General features: G+C 41.8%; 1 protein-coding gene across 3 annotated transcripts in view; it reads right to left on the bottom strand.

Moving 5' to 3' along the window:
• Dpp10 (Dipeptidyl peptidase 10) overlaps positions 1-17339 on the bottom strand; it is a 227024-nt gene that overhangs the window by 84766 nt on the left and 124919 nt on the right. The window contains exon 1 of one of the 3 annotated variants that reach the window (XM_071591691.1): positions 7615-7787. The exons of the other annotated variants lie outside the window; for them this stretch is intronic. Within the exon in view, the coding sequence (XP_071447792.1) occupies positions 7615-7665 (51 nt within the window). The 5' untranslated portion in view covers positions 7666-7787. Of the gene's footprint in view, positions 1-7614; positions 7788-17339 lie in introns of those variants that run through there. 3 annotated transcript variants of the gene reach the window in all.

Below are 17339 nucleotides of genomic sequence, written 5' to 3' on the forward strand. Positions count from 1 at the left end.
CATTGGTCTCCACTCCTCAAGTCCGTACTGATTCTAGCACGGCTAGCGCGGCTTGTGCCCTGCCGGTCAGAATCATTGAAAGTGGCCATTCGTGCTAAAATTATAGGCTCGGTCAATATATGTTGGCGTCAATTTTACCAGACACGAAACGTCAAACATATTCCAGTTATAACCAGTGAGCATCCCGAACCTATTCTCAGGATATTGGAGGACTTGAGTTGATTTATTTAGAATTAGTCCGAAAACAGCCCCTTTTGGCCTTTACATTGGGCTATTAACAATGATTACAACAGCCAAATTTACAAATATCCAAGCTCAAGGTGGAGGAAACCCACCCAGGCGGGAATCGAACCCACGACCTTTGGAATGGCAGACGAGGATGTCAGCAAAGGTAGGTCAAGTGAATAATTCCTGCATTCGCCCCAGGAAAATTGCATGATAAATTATTTTAATGTATCAAATTAAATGGTATTGTTATCTTAATTACACGTACCGAGAATGCTTAATACTTAGGTAATGGAACTAAAATATTCTGCCAACTTAGTTTTTTGCTGTGATCATTTGATTGGGAATTCTTGAGCTCTTAGAATTCGTCATTTGACGCAGTACAGTGAAAGGTGATTGACTAGAAAGAATGAGGCCGGGATAAAACCCAGACGTAAAGTTTAAATTGCTTGCCATATTTTTGCCGAACTATTTTGGTCTTATTAGTATTTAATATTTTGTCGATAAATCTCTTGGGCGTGCAGGGAATTAGGACACGCGATGTCAAAGGATTGACATGGAAGTTTGGGAATTCAGAAAGTGTTTGCAACGAGGAGTTTTTTGGAAACGCAGAAGAATAGAGGGGGACATTAAAGGACATGGAACGGAAATGAAATACTTTATTCGTTCTGAGGAAGTTGAAGTATGGCTGAGAGGACAAAATGCAGTCATCTATTTCGGCCAAAGAATGGGAGAAATTTCTATAGCTTGCCCTTGAGGAACCATGGCGAGTAGTTCAGTTTCCCTGACGTTATTTTCACGTCTTATGTGTTTGTGTTTAATAAGTCGATTCATTAATATTGTCACCGGACAACTTTCGGGGACTGAAAGTGTGGAAATATAATGCGATGACAGTCATCGCATCTGAGGAACCGCAAATGACTGACTCACTGGGTGACTATATATGTGTGTGTGTATATATATATATATATATATATATATATATATATATATATATATATATGCATATATATGTGTTTGTGTAAGTATATATATATATGGATATATATGGATATATATGGATATATATATATATATATATATATATATATACTATATATATATTATATATTCGTGGTGTGCGTGAAATTTAGAAAAGTTTTATGAGAAAACACAGTTTACATTAAAAAAGTGGAATTTATGCGGTGAAATATCGGTTCAGATGATAATTTGGATCGTTATTTGCTTTTTCCTAATTTGGATTCAGTTGATTTATAGAGACGATTTTCCTTACTTACAACCACGGCATTAAATCATACGCCTTATCGGGATATTTCCCCTATTCTACAAGCGTACCCGTGCCCTACTAAGATAATGACCCGTTCCTGACTTTGATAAATATGGATTATTTTTACCAAAGCATGTTACGTGACGAATTTGGAGCAATGATTGATATTTTACAAAGTAATTGCGTTTTCCTTACCAGTTATATTATGCCTAGGCCTGTTATGCGGTAATTTGGGCTGCTATCAATTTAACGGTTAGCCTGAAGAATTTACAGTGCCCTTTCATCATTTCATCCATATCTTCATGAATCGCACAAATAGGAAATATAAAGGAAGAGTACATAAAATATTTGCAAGCGTAATTTATTTCCCACGCTATATATTGTGTTCCTGATTTAATTTGCTTGATCTGAAGTACGTATCACGTTCCAATTCCAATTATTCTCCCGTCCAATGATTTCATAGCATATAGCACTTCCACTCAATACACCCAACCCGCCCTCTGTGTATTCATCTCCTGTGTATTTCACCTAATTGATTTATTTTCTTTCTAATGAATATCAAGTTAAAATTTCCTTTCTACTTCAACTAACTTTAATTTCCTCCATTTCATCCAAACCCGAACCTCAGAGGAAATTCTTCCCTACCATATTCCCTTACTACGTCGCTATCTAAGTGGTGTTTCGAATAACATCCTCGGTTTCCCTCAACTTAAGGTCTCCAAAGTTAGTTTAAATAATTTTAATTATAAAAAAATATTTTTAAAATGTCTTATTTTCCCTAATAATTTTAATCTCCATACTTTTATTTCCATAGATTAAAATCTTATCTAAATTACAGGAATTGTTCAAGTTGGTGTCATTTTTCTCCTGTTAGTACTTAGCTCTTATAACTGTGCCTTCCTACCTTTCGAAAATTCGATTTCCGTTGCACACAAGGCATATATATCGTCGATCGGATTCCCCCGGTGGACAGTGCACTTTCCTTCTGACCTAGAGGTGGTGGTTTTGAACCCCGTCTAAAAATGAGGATATTTCATTGAAAGAGTTTAAACACAAGAGCACCGGTAGGTTCACAATTGATCGTTACAAAGAGGAAATTAATTTTATACAATTAAGAGCATCAAAAATAATGGCATTAGACTGAGGAACTTGTGCAGAAAGATGGAAGTTGATGGTTGGGACCACATGAAAACATTTAACGAAAAGACATACTTAATATTGAGTGCGGGACTGCACGAATCGGAAAATTGATCTCAGAAACTAGAGATAAGGAAATATTGGAAGCTTTGGAGATATTGATATAGAGGGGGATCGAGTAAATAGGGGAGGAGAGGGTTGTTGTGAGAATTTTAAAAAAGGCACGAAAGAGGTCGCAGGAGCACAATAGGAACATATTGGATGGAATGAAAGGAGGAAGTGTTCGGGGTAGAAGAATGGTTTCTTGTAATTCAAGTTTTGGTGTATTCACATAGTATCGGTTAGTCGAGGCTTAGAAATTTAGCCGTACCTAAGTAGTTGATCAATAAAAAACAAATCTTGATTGGTGGAGTACACTTTACATTAATTAATGTGTGTCAATTCCATATGCTTCTGCCTGATCACCTATTGGATTTTTTTTCGCCTTTCAAGCAATTTCAGTGGTAAGTTTATAGACGTGTAATAATCCGTAACCTGATGTCTCTGATAAATTTTTAAGAATTTAAAAATTTTAATGGCCCCTTAGAAGGTTTTTACCCAATATTATGCCGCTCAAGGGCGACTCAAGTAATGGTGATACCGATCAATTAGATGTTTTCTGTCGAACGATTTCCTGACACATGATATGTGATTTATGGATAAGTAAAAGTTAAGTGAGGTTATATTGGCGATTTGCATAATAAAGGATAGACAGTTACAATAATCAATTAAAAAAAAACGGTCGAGGTACGAGGAGCCTTTATGCGAATGATCAGTTATCCAGATGAAATTATATATCCCCAAAAATAACGTGATAACATTTGAAATATTTCTGCGACGAAATGTTACGACATTTTCTGATGTCTCATTTCAGGAAACATTTCATAACCACACTAAACTGGTCCACAACAAAACCAAGATCCTCTAGGAGAAGAATTTATTACACAATTTGAGATTAATTTTATCTAGTTTAAGTGACAGAAATATTATACTCTGGAGTATTAGGAAACACCGGTTTTAACGCTCACCGAACTTTGCACGCATTGAGAAAAGGTATTTATTAATTAATTAAACCTACTCTCCTTAATAATTAATCAATACAGTTGAAATGAGTCAAATCAATACAGTTGTTATAATTGAGTCTTTTAATAAAATATTTCCCATCGGTGGGAAAGGCATCTTAGAAAGCCTAACTGGTGTTATCATAGTAATAACTAAACGGCTTAGACAGAAAACGCAGACACAGTCAAATAAGAATATTTTTATACGCTCTGTTTGAAGCAGAGTTCTGTGGCATCCGTAAATCCCAATGATCCGTGAATTAGATCCTAATCGGATTTGTAAAATCAGATGGAGAAACATCCTACAAAAACTCTATTCATTTTGCTTGATATCTATGCATAGATGAATGACTAACCTAATTTCCACTGGTCTGAAAACTTTCAAAATTGTATTATTTCAATCCTAAAAATTATTATATTGGTCGCTTGAGAATTTGAAAGTGGGAGTCGGTACAACTAGTTTGATGCATACATTTAATGTTTAACTTCAATTTATTCACGAATATGAATATCTATTTTTACCAATTATCGAATTGGTTCGTATGCTGCATAAATAGTACAATTCCTATCGAATGACAATTCATGGTCGTGTTGGTCATACACCTCTAATTGGATATAAAACAATTGCTATCACTCTGTAATTGTGCATAAAAGGTTTGCTGAATCAACTATTAATATGCTGTTTGGATTAGTAATTGCTATTTTGAATAGTAATTTTAAATTATTTCAACGTAGACAATCTTCCGAAGTCATAGCGCAATTTGCAATTTTCCCGGCGCATCATAGCACTTGTACGGACTGAGCAAATGTAAGCATTTAGTTTTGGATGTTCCTTTCTTGACGAAATGTAAAAAGAAAAGTTTCCTTAACTTTTCGGAAGGAAAATATAGTTCATAATAGATGAACATATGCGGCGCTTTCTTTATCTTGCTAGGTTGGTAAAAAAAAGGTTTTCGAGCCATAAATCACACCGTTTGTGCGGAAGAGCTTTGCAAAAAATCGTTTAAGGAGCTGCTAAGAAGATTATTCAACGGTCTGGAAATTTATGATCCAATGAAGTTATTCATGTCAATTTAGAAGTTTGACAGTCAACAAAAAAAAATTAATCCTCCTTTTGACATGACAAAACATAACCTACTAGAGTTACTCTACTGGGATTTTAATACTTAAAAAAATAATTTATTTTCAATCTTTATCGGCCACCAGAGTTCCTAAATATTCTTCAATATTCAAAGCACGGGAATGAATATGATTCCATATATTCCTCACTATAATGGAAATTTTGCGATTAGTAGCACCTGTGTTTTAGTTTTGCGGAAAAGATCCCTGATACAGTCGAGGGGACATGCAATGGCGTATTTCGGGTGGTAAAAGGAAAGTTTGCAGGTGGCAGTCGTTCCTGCTGCGGCCCACGGTGTATTTTGTAAATGTAGATAGCTTGATCTGTGAAGTGGAAATAGAACAATTGATTCACAGCTCTGGAGCCGTTTGGCTCATTACGCATGAAGTATTTTCGAAGTAAGAATTGCTTAGATGAGGACAAAAGGGGAGGAAGCGGTGAGGGATGAAGGGTTTGGAGTGCTCGGGAAGAGCTGGAAAACGGAATCACTCCACATACCCGTTTATTTACCCTTTCGCCCTGAGGATGCGCTCTGAATGTCGGAAGGAGTGACCGAATTCAATTGCATGGGGCAACGAGAAGGCATTCACGGTGGATGTTTGCGCGAGTGCGCTCGCTAGAATACGTCCTCGCACTGAATCATAGATGCTATTGTCAGTGCTAGGGAATCAAATCCGTTAAACTCAGTCTCTTTGTTAGCGACATTTGTCTGCTGTGGTCATTCGCTCGTCGGTGAGTAAATTGACGCGGAATGGGAAAAGAGGAGCAAAAGAATGATCACAGAAGAGAGGAAATCGGTGTTGGAAATGTCCTCATCTCAGGGGAAAGTGCCAAAGGTGCCACAGTCGGTTGCCATTGTAGATTATCGTGAATATGATCTCAAAAGTCATAATCATGTATCAGAAATTAGGACCGTAATGGGATTGAATACCAATTGTATCGCCCTCAGGTATTAAAGCCATTTGGCGTTGAATTCGTACATGAGGATCTGCACACGTTCCGTCCCAATTAATTTATTTGCTTTAAAAAAAACTCCTTCCACGCATGGCAATTGTTGTGCAAGACAAACACTAAAAATATATAATGTTTTACTAAAATTCTAGGATTTCCTGCTGCATGGTACCTTCATTAGTGAACTTCAAATGTTATGCAGCGACGTTTTTTCTTGATAATGAATAACCGCGAGGAATAAAATATTATGTCCATGTGGGAGCGCACTAAGGTGTATTATAGACGAGAATACTTAGTACGAAAGTTGAATTAATTGATATATTTTATATCAACGTTTTTGTCTTCTTCCTCTGGTATTTTCGTCTTTAATTTGGCAAAGCTTTTCCCCTCTATGAAATAACATACACTTTTGGAAAATGTTTCATCGGAAATAATCTAGCTCAATATTTTGACAACTTCTGTTATTCTAATCCAAATAACATATTATATACCAACGGTATATCAAAAACCATCCATATTCATATTTCTCTTTCACACTAGTTCAGTGTTTTCATTAATATCTCCAAAGTATATTAGCATGTAAGATACTGAGTCTTGCGTCACTTTGTGAACATATCAAATATCCACGATAAGAAATAAAAGACTATGAAAATGTGCACCCTGCACGATGAAAATATACCAAACATATTTTTTACAACTTGTACTTATACCAATGTGCACTGATGATACCAAATATACGAAACCGTGGTCGGTTAATTCAAAAAATAAAGGGTAAGAATTCACAGATATGTGTATTCTGTTGCAATGGGTATATCAGTAACTCTACAGTACTCTGTTACATTTTAGGTCAATATTTCAATTAATATTTGATCAATTTCTTTCTCAAGGTCCGTCCTCTTGGAGGGAACCAATTTTTTCCATCTTGATAGAAATGGCAATGGTCCTGATAATCGCTTTATTCAATTCCCAATCTTTAATCAAACGATTTCCTCGAAAAACAATTCCAATCCAGTGGCTATTTCTCTAGAAATATTTTTGCTATGTAACTTCCTCCTTTTCCTGATGAAAGCTCTTCCTCAAAATCTGATAGATGTATGCCAAGGAACGTGGGTTGAACGGATGAAAGAAGACGTTTAGACGTCGGGAAAAAGTGCCAGGTAATAGGGGGTGGAAATGAAAATTGGAAGCGAAGACGAAGGGTGGATAGAGGGAGAGAGAGAGGGACAAGAACGGCTTCTCCGACCGTTGGAGTGCCACGGAAGGCAAAGAGATCCCCTCCCCGATCACTGTTGCGTGCGGCGGTGAGAGATCACGCGAAGCCGAAGGGCCGACCGCGGATCGCTATACGCGTGCCTCGGCCACTTCGGCAATCGCGCCACACACGCGCATTCCGATACCGATCCAAGCGCACTCTGAACACGCACACACACGAACGAGAATCGAGCGCAACCGTCCTTTTTCTCATTTGCGGAGTGAATTCACGTGGAGGAGGTGACGGCAGCGATAAATAGACGCATTAATTCCCTTAGTTGGCGAAAATAAATTGTTTGTTGAATTTTCGTCCCCGCCCGCGATGGTTTAAAGGAAACGTTCACAAGGGGGGAGGGGGTGGAGGCGAGTGTGTATGTAGGAGGGTATCCGAAGTGGGGGCTCTTGGCTTTTAACCTCCGCGGGGGAGAGGAGGAGTGAGCAACCCCTCCTCACTCTATCCCTCCCCCCTTCCGAGAGGCGTGAATTCACCGCACGCGTTCAACGTCTCACTTTCCACCTACGCCGGCCACCGCCCCCCTCTCCTCCCCGGCGGGTCATCTCACCTCCTCCTGGGCCAGCTGGGCCTCCTTGGATTCCGCCCCTCCGCCTTCCATCGCGCCGCCCCCCGGGGGCACGCTCCTCCCTCACGCCGCCAAAACGGCGCGAACACGCCGCCGCCGCCTACCGCCCGCTCACCCGCCTCGTCGTCGTCTTCCCGCCGACGACTTGGCGGCTCCTCGGCGGACCACGGCTTCCCGCGTACTGTCGTTGTCCGGGAGAGGGAGGACTCTCTCCCCCATCCCCCACCCACACTCCCTCCCCTTCCCGCTTCCACCCCCGCTCCTTCTCCGCTCTCTCTCTCTCCCCCCCTCCAACGCCTCCCTTCATCTTCCCAGTGCCACCCCACTCCGCGCCCCAACCTCACCGACGCTCGATATATAAGCACAGTGCTGCCAACATGGCACATGCAGCTCCGAAAGAGAGGTTAGATCCTCCGGTTGGAGGACCCCTCGTGGTCGAGCTTTTCAGATCCCCCTCCCCTTTTCACCCCCCCTCCTCCTCCCCCGTCGACCCCATCCCCAGTCGGGGTTCGCGCGAGTGCGCCCCCTCCCCGCCCCTAAAAAGCACTCCCGATAAAAACGGTTTGATTTGGCGTGTTTCCGCCAGAGGGACTCGATATCGCGGGTATAGGGTGTTCGCCCAGGGGGCACACAGTGTCCTCGATCGGGGAGTTCGGAGGTCGGTGGAATGTCGCATGTATGCGAGTTAGAGTGGGTGAGGGGTGCGGGTAGCGGAGGAATTTGCACCGGGAGGGATGAGGCGCCGCAGAGGGGTAGTATAGCCTGGAGATTGGGGAATAGGGGTCGCGTGATGGGAGATTGGGATGGGGAGATGGGAAAGGGGGCGTTTGGGTTCGGAGCTTCCCCCTCTTTCTTTGTACGTCTGATCGTGATGAATGAATGGGGTCGCTTCCATTGCGAAAAAGAGTGATCCCATTCATTAATAAGGGGAGGCCTCCTACTCCTCATGTTTCTTCCCACCGTCCTCTCTAGGACTCCTCACCTCTGTGCGGTAGGGGAGAGAGTCGAGAGCCGAGCCCAAAGATGCGTCTGATGTAGTAGGAAGGGTGCCTGGGACGCCAGCTGCATCCCCCGGAAGTTGTGGGTGAGAGGGTGGGTTGGTAATTAAGTGCGGGGGAGAGAGAGAGGGGGGGAGCTCGGTGAATGGGATCGTTCTTTTCCAATAAAGGATTCTCACCTCTTTTTTTTCGGCCAACCCAGCTTCTATCTCCCATCATCCTCGGATACTATTTATCATCCTTGTCCGATATGCCAGAAATCCGCGATTTTGATTTCTCAAATTGGCATAACTGGCATCTAGAAATCGGGCGCCCATCTGAGGTATCCACGAAAAGTAATCAGTTTTTTCAGTGATTTATCGAATGCAACTTCCTCCAAACTCTGATTCGAAATTATCAACCTTGTCTAGCGTGATATGTCCGTCGGAGTTGACTTGAATGCGTGGAGTATTTCCCAGGTATGGTGTCAAATTTGTAATGGTTGAAACTGTAATTAAGACAAAATATAATGGTAGGGTGCTAAATTAGGACCGATCAATAATAACCTTTGCAGACATCGTATGAAACCTATTCTTCCCGTAGTTGAGGTAGTCAGTAGAATTGCTAATTTCAAGCTTGGATATAATCGACGTCTTATGTGACGTTAGTGTATAATTTATTATATGTGCACATCTCCGTCGAAGAATCATACGTATCCATAAAATATTGTGCTAATATGGGAATCTGAAATTTCAAATAATAATGCGCAACAGGATATATGCCTGCAAGAGACTTATGGTCTCATCATAAATGCTATTCATAGCATGCGAATTTTATTAATAGCTCTTTTGTTGAATTACTTGTAATGTTTATAGTAAATCTCGGCAATAGATATATGAAACTATGATTATATCTTGGGATAATTATAATAGGTTTTCCCCTTCGTTATTTAGTCGTCTCTGTCATTAAGTTCCTAGAATTCATTGAGCTTATTATTATTCTTATAGTATTGAGGCTCGTCACTATTACCACCCCATACTTTAGAATAATAAATAATAATAAACCATATGACATAATATCTTCGGTAAGGCTGATGGTCACAAACTCGTATAATCCCAAGAAAATGCTCGTTCATACGCGAAAACAAACCTGTTTTGAGCACTCGACCGATGGTAACAAAGACGCAAATGACACGGTACGCGGAGAAAATGAACGGGATCTAAGGGTAGCCTGCGATGCCTCCCGCGCCTACACTTACAATTAGCTGCATTCATCGGTTGAGACGAGGTCGTCGTGTTATGGAACCGAAGCTACGAATCCCAGTGCGATTTGGATGAAATCACAATCCAGGAAGAAGGACAACCCGTGGGTGGCAATGTTCTCCCTTAAAGAGGACAGAATGACTGCACGCCGACTTCTGCCTACGAGTTGGGGATCGGGTATAGGCGGGGAGATATTGGATATGTTGCGAGGGGTAAGGGTTTTGGGATCCTCGGGGGTCAGAGAGTCGCTGCGCGGGGCGAAAAAGGGTGGGTGGGCAAGGTCGTCTGCGAGATGTTGGGAAAGAAGCAAGGCGGTGGCTGGCGCGAAATACGTGGGGTGTGGGAGCAAGAGAGATGGGATTTTAAGGCGTGGGGAGGGTGCGGAATGATGTCTGACCGGGAGATGAGCGGGATGGAAACTGCTTTGCCTGAATCTGTAATCGTTCAAAACTGCGCGACGTCCAAAATTAATGAATAAATAATCCAAGTTTATGCAAAATCTCTGTCGTATCGATTTGCAATTTTAGCGATCCTCATACTTAAGAATTTCCCCGAAGCACGAATCCATCGCATCATGGAAGGAACGATAACTTGCGTTTGCTTGTCATTCTCCGACAAGGGAAATGTCTCCGAAAAGACCAAATTTTGTATGCCTCAAATATATGCTCAAATAATTGTAATACTTTGGTTCAAAGTTTGTGTGATATAATATACGCCTGCAAGATAGTGTTAAACTTACTAACCGCGTATTTTGTGGGCGGTGAGTCTGACATTGCCCTACAATAGTACTAGAGGATATTATTCTTGCATGACTTAAGTGGGGCAAAATTCATCCATAAGTTGTGATTCCACATCCCCATTGCGAATCCAAATTTTAAAATGCGAAGAAATGCATAATTATAGCTACAGAAATCTGTTTATTGATGAAAAACAGACATATCGCGTTCGTCGATGGTGATAACTTAATTCAAATTATACTCCGCAATCATGAGAAGCATTTCAGCCAGAACGTATCATGATAAAAATTGTTATTTCCTTGAAAAATGTTGCATTCGTTGCTATAGGACAGGGGTCCGCTTGGAGTCTAAGAGTCCGGCCGGATTCCAGACCCAGAATTGTCCGCATCTATCCCACCAGCGTTAGGTGTTAATATCCTGGATTCATTATATTTGTTACGTTGGTGTTTTTTGTAAGAATGATATGGCTGACTCTTTAATAGACCCGTCCCTCAAAAAAAATCATCTACACCTTAAACAGGGTATGAATGACATGATTTTATTTTAACATTTGGAATTTGTTACTAATAAAAATATTGCAATGTTTGTTATTTTTTTAAAAATCCGAGGATGTCTTAGGCACGATAAGAGGAGACAATTAGACTGAAAAAAATACTCTTTTTTACGAGTTTTATCACAACAGATGATTGTCTTCAAAATTTCCCACGCTTATTTGTGGTCAATAAAAGTATCACGTCATGTGTTTTCTTTTGGCGCCGTCGAACGTATTTATATAAAACATTTCATTCCACCGTGGAATTTGTTTTATGAATCCTCAGATACTTCAAATTGAAAAATAAATATTCTTAAATGAATAGCTTGTCGCTTTTCTCCGACTCATCCTTTAAAGGAGCACCCGTTAAAGGAAGATTAAACGGAGAAGGATGAAGGGAGAAAGTGAACCTTTTCCACTTATCTGAACTGCCTTCTCCCTGTCTACTCCAACGCTCTCTTCCCTCCTATCCACCGCATTCCTTCGCCACGTCGTCAGATTTCTGTCTTCCTCGTCTTGGTACCATTTTTCCTCCCTCTCCCCCCCCTCTCCCTCCCTCATCACCCTCTCCTCTCATAATACCCCGAATCCTCCTCCTATTTCTTCCCAGCACTCGGAAATCGAACTTTGAGAAAACGGTAACACAGTGCCGAGAATTTTCAATTACGAAAGGGAGCTCCTCCCACTCCTTGTTTTCAGAAGCTTCTCTTTAGCCTCGACTCCTCCTCCTTCCTTCTCCTTATATCTCCCTCTCTTTCCCCCACCATTCAGATTCTAATCTCTCGCGGTCCTCCAGAATCCCTCTCCTCTCCTCCCTCTCACTTCTCTCTCCTTCATTATTTTCCGCCTCCTTCCTCCCCTTCTCCACCGCTGCCTCCTCCTTTCCTTTCCTTCTTCACTTATCTCCGCCACATCGCAAACACTCTTTCCTCCTCTGCCTCCCTCGCCTCCACCTCCCTCGTTTTCCTTTAACGTCCTTCCTCCATCCAAAGAGCCATGCTTCACATTTCCACACCGTCTTTATAATTTTTATGGGCGGATACGCGGCCCGCGAGTGTGGAGGATGTACTCGGTGCAGCTTAATCTTTCGCGAGACACTAAAAAGCCACGCGGCTCAGTGCTTTTCCTGATTACTCCTAGAGTCGAGCTCCGTCTCAGCCGCGCTAATTTGAAGGCGATTAAATGCTCTATTTAGTGCCACACGTAAAATTTATGTGTGCCTACTCGCTGTTGGAATGGTTTTAATTCGGCATTTTGAAATGCTATTTATTTTCCTACCAGTGCCAATTTTATTTTGAAATAATTTTGTGCAAGCGCCACTTTTTCTCATAGCTGTATCGTTACGTGGATTTCACTGAAGAGGCAAAGCGTATTTTTTCCTCACTGAATGAAATCTCTAATTTCCTCTAATATCTCTTTAAAAAAAATATTCTTTTTATCGATTTTTCTACGGAAAAGTTGAATTTTAGTTAACTCCCTCTCCACGAATGCTTCTTACGCCATTCAAAAGTTGTTATCTTCGATATTTGATATTTTAATACCCTACATGCCACTGTTAGGGTGTATGGCAGGGGGTGAATACACACCAGACTAATTTGGACCCGAATATTACCCTACCGCGGTCGAACAATGTTATTCCGATTCCTTATCGTTCGAGGCAAAACGATGTCTTAAGTCCATCTGTTCTACACTTCATCTGTTTAATTTTACTCTCCAGATCTCTCCTAGCATGGTACTACGGGGGTGATAATACATTTTCAACATCACTACCAAAGAGACGTCCTTACAATTTATGCTAGAGTTTTAATCTGTTATTTAACCTCTGCTCCGTGAGTGATTTCCAGCCTAGCTGCTCTAATATTTTAGATACGCTACTGTTTATCATAACAGGGTTTTACAAATCTAGCTCCTCTGCACGCGATCCAATTTGGTAATTAATCCAAATTAGTGAAGATCCCAATGCAAGCAGTTTGTTCTAAATGAGGCCTAAACAGCGGAAGATAACATTTCTCTTTGACCTTTTCATCACATTTACCCCGTACTCTCCTAATAAATCCTAATTTTTCGTAAGGTTATCCACATATTCCCTGTTTGTGTTTCACCCAAGAGTGGTCGTGAGTGAGGGTAACGCCTAGGTATTTAATCGAGTCTACACATTCCATTTAGTTGTTCCCGATGCAGTAGGCTTTCGGGTGGGAATCGCTCTTTTTCCAAAAAATCATCAATATGCACTTTTTTAAGCTTAATTGTAATTGGCAAATGTCCCACCAGCGTTGCATAGCATTAAGGTCGACTGATAAAGCTGCTGTGTCCTCAGGATAACGGAAATGGATATATATATATATATATATATATATATATATATATATATATATATATATATATATATATATATATCCCTCCCCGGACTACAACCTTGACGTGGTGGAAGGGCTTGTGCGTTCCGATGACCCCTAGAGCTGTGCTGGCGGGAGTAATAATTATTGCTCCTGGTAGGGTCACCCATGCCAGATAGGTCGAAGGTTAGGAGCCAGACGAAAGGTAGTCCACGCAGCGTCTGTTCCTCAGTGAGGCGGCTGCAATGGCGTCTGACCCCAGTGGGGCGGCCAGTAAGTGATGGTGTCACGTTAAAAACACTATTGAGGAAGGCAACGGGAAACCACCTCAATTATCATTCCCTAGAAAAATATGATGGACAATAGAGATATTTTGAGTCCTGGCAACCACGGGGCTCGGCCCAATCGGCCGTGTGTCGTGCCCGGCAGCGGGGGAGGCAAGGCTTCCGCGGTCGTCATCCCACGAAACCCTTGCAAGGGAAAACCAGCAGCAGCAGGACAGAAGACGCAGGAGAAGACAAAATTAGTTAGAATAGGAACGTGGAATGTTAGGACAATGATGAGGACAGGGAAATTGGAGAATGTTAAGCGAGAGATGGAAAGAGGAAATATAGATATTTTAGGTCTATGCGAGGTGAGATGGAAAGATAGCGGGGATTACTGGAGTGATAAGTATAGAATAATATACAGCGGTGGGGACGAGAGCCAACGAGGGGTTGCCATAGTATTAAATGAAGAGGTAGGAAGAAGCGTAGTCAACATAGAGCAGGTAACGGATAGAATACTACTAGTGGAGATAAAAGCAGAACCGACGAACTTAGTTATTATTCAGGTATACATGCCACCGAGCAACCATAAGGAAGAAGAGGTCGATAAGATATACGATCAGTTAGAGGACATGATCGCGTGTGTTCCTGCAGGGAAACATTTGATAGTGATGGGGGATTGGAATGCGACGGTAGGCGAAGGAAGAGATGGTGATGAGGTGGGCGACTACGGTTTAGGCACGAGGAATGACCGCGGGGAGAAAGCAGTTGAGTTCTGCAGGAGACAGGGGTTAGTCATCACCAACACTTGGTTTAGACACCACAAAAGACGCAGGTATACATGGAAAATGCCAGGTGACTCAGGAAGATATCAGCTAGATTATATCCTGGTTAGACACAGGTTTAGGAATAGTGTGATAAATTCCCACAGCTTTCCGGGAGCGGATGCGGACTCAGACCACAATTTAGTTGTTATGAAATGTAGCGTACGTTTCAAAAAGATAAGGCAGGGGCGGCGAGTTAGAAAATGGAATGTAGAAGCATTAAATGGGTTGAAAAGGAAGGAATACAAACAGGCGGTAGAGAAAATCATGGAGGATGGTAAAGGGCTTATTACTATCGAAGAAAAATGGGAAATGATCAAAAAAGGGTTGTCTAAAGCCGCAAAAGACACTATTGGAACCGTTTACGCTAAAAGGACTAGGAAACCATGGATCACGGATGAGATGATTACAAAGATGGATGAGCGGCGAAAATGGAAGAATATAAATACAGAATTAGGCAAAATGAAGTACAAAGAATTGAACAATAAATTGAGGCGGGCAACAAATAAGGCAAAAGACGCATGGTGGAAGACGCAGTGCGAGGATATGGAAAGTCTCCAGAGGAAGGGTGAAATCGGTGCGCTGTACAGCAAAGTTAAATCGTTATCGGGAAGTAAGAAAGGAAGAGCTATGCTAACAGTTAGCGATAAGGCGGGTAAGGTAATAGTTGACGCAGGAAAGATCCAAGAGAGATGGAAGGAGTATATAGAAGAACTGTATAGTAAAGAACTCAGACCTACAAAGTTAGACATTGAAAAAGAAAATGACGTAGAGGAAGACAGCTTAGGTCCAGGCATACTAGACAATGAGATAGAAAGGGCATTAAGGGAGATGAAACTAAAAAAGGCCGTGGGGGTAGATAACATTCCCGTGGAACTTTTAAAATGCTTAGGGAAATGTGGGAGGAAGAGGCTATATGGGCTGATCCGTAGCATTTATGAGGAGGGAATCTGGCCGGAAGACTTTGTGAGAGCAGTTTTAGTTCCGATTCCGAAAAAGGTAAAGGCCACGTCATGTGAGGACTATAGGACAATTAGTTTGATATCCCACGCAGCTAAAGTTGTTCTCAGGATCATAAACAAAAGGATAGAGAGTAGGGCAAATGATTACTTAGGGGATGATCAGTTTGGGTTTAGGAAGGGGAGAGGTACGCGTGATGCCATTGCAGTAATGAGATTATTAATCGAGAGGAATATAGAACACAACCAGGAGGTATTTGCCTGTTTCGTAGATTTCGAAAAAGCGTTTGATAGAGTGAATTGGGAAAAACTAATGAGTATTCTGCAGAAAATAGGAATAGATTGGAGGGAAAGGAGGCTAATCCGCAACCTGTACATGTCTCAGACTGCTCAGGTGCGGGTGGGAAACGGGGAGACAGGATGGGCAGTGTTAGGAAGGGGTGTAAGGCAGGGTTGCCCATTATCACCGTTGCTGTTCAACCTGTATGCAGAGGAAATGATCAAAGAGGCATGGGAAGAACTAGAGGTAGGAATGAAAGTGGGCGGGGAATTCGTAAAATCAGTTAGGTTTGCTGATGACCAAGCTTTAGTTTGTCAGTCAGCCAAGGGGCTGCAAGCATTGCTGAGTGAATTGGAAATTCAGTGCGACAGGTATGGGATGAGAATCAACATTAATAAAACAAAGGTTATGCGATTTTCTAGAAAGAAAAAGGGCAAGCTTAACATTAAAATAGGAGGGCAAAAACTAGAGCAGGTAGAACAGTTTACGTATCTCGGTAGTGTTTTGGACCAACACGGTCAAAGTAGTAGGGACGTAAGGAGAAGAATTGCGCTAGGCAAAGAGGCTTTCACGAGGAGGAGGGAGTTGATGACGGGGACTTTGAGTAAGGATGTTAAGAAAAGACTCGTAAAAACTTTGATATGGAGCGTAGCTATGTACGGCGCGGAAACGTGGTCATTGAAGCAGGAGGATAGACGTAGACTGGAGGCTTTTGAAATGTGGGTGTGGAGAAGAATGGAGAAGGTGAAATGGACAGAGAAGAAAACAAATGAGGAAGTACTTGGTATGGTGGGCGAAGAGAGGGGTTTGTTGGGAGCAATCCTATGGAGGCAGGAAAAGTGGATGAAGGGGGTGTTGACCGGCAGTGGGATGTTGAAGACTGTGATAGAGGGTAGAATGTTGGGCAAAAGAGGAAAGTGAAGGAACAGGATAGGGATGTTGGACGGGATGAAGGGCGGAAGAAAGTACTCAGAGATGAAGAGGGACCTGGTGTAGAGTAGAATTTAGGGTTGTGTTTTGTTAGTAGCCACAAAATATTTGTTTGGTAGTTGTGTCCATCGAAAAACCTACCTTAACCGGTAGATTACCTTAAAAAAAAATATATATATATATATATATATATATATATATATATATATATATATATATATATATATAATGATTATGGATCTTCCATGGATGGAGCATGTGTGAAACAACTGGTGAATAGTTGTACAAAAGGACCCCGCAGGATTACTCATTGGCGAGGTACAAATGCATCTGTAAACACCATCAATGAATATAGAGGAAGCCTCATTTCAGTGAGTAGCAGACGCGATAATCAGTGCAATTCTTGTCTTAGTGGAACCGATCAGGGTCGGGGGAACAGGAAAGGCCCTTGGGTTCGGAAAGCCCACAATCCGACTTTCCCACACACCCTTTCTCCTCATCCTCGTTTCTAGCGGTGCCCCTGAGAGGGTCGGGGACGGCCTGGGGAGAGGGTTGGTAAATGGGGTGCCGTTCGTAAGGGATGTGCTGAGATTGCTTTGGAAAA

This window comes from Hetaerina americana, unplaced genomic scaffold, assembly GCF_022747635.1.
Source record: "Hetaerina americana unplaced genomic scaffold, ioHetAmer1.1.p SCAF_5, whole genome shotgun sequence".
Taxonomy (NCBI): Eukaryota; Metazoa; Arthropoda; class Insecta; order Odonata; family Calopterygidae; genus Hetaerina; species Hetaerina americana.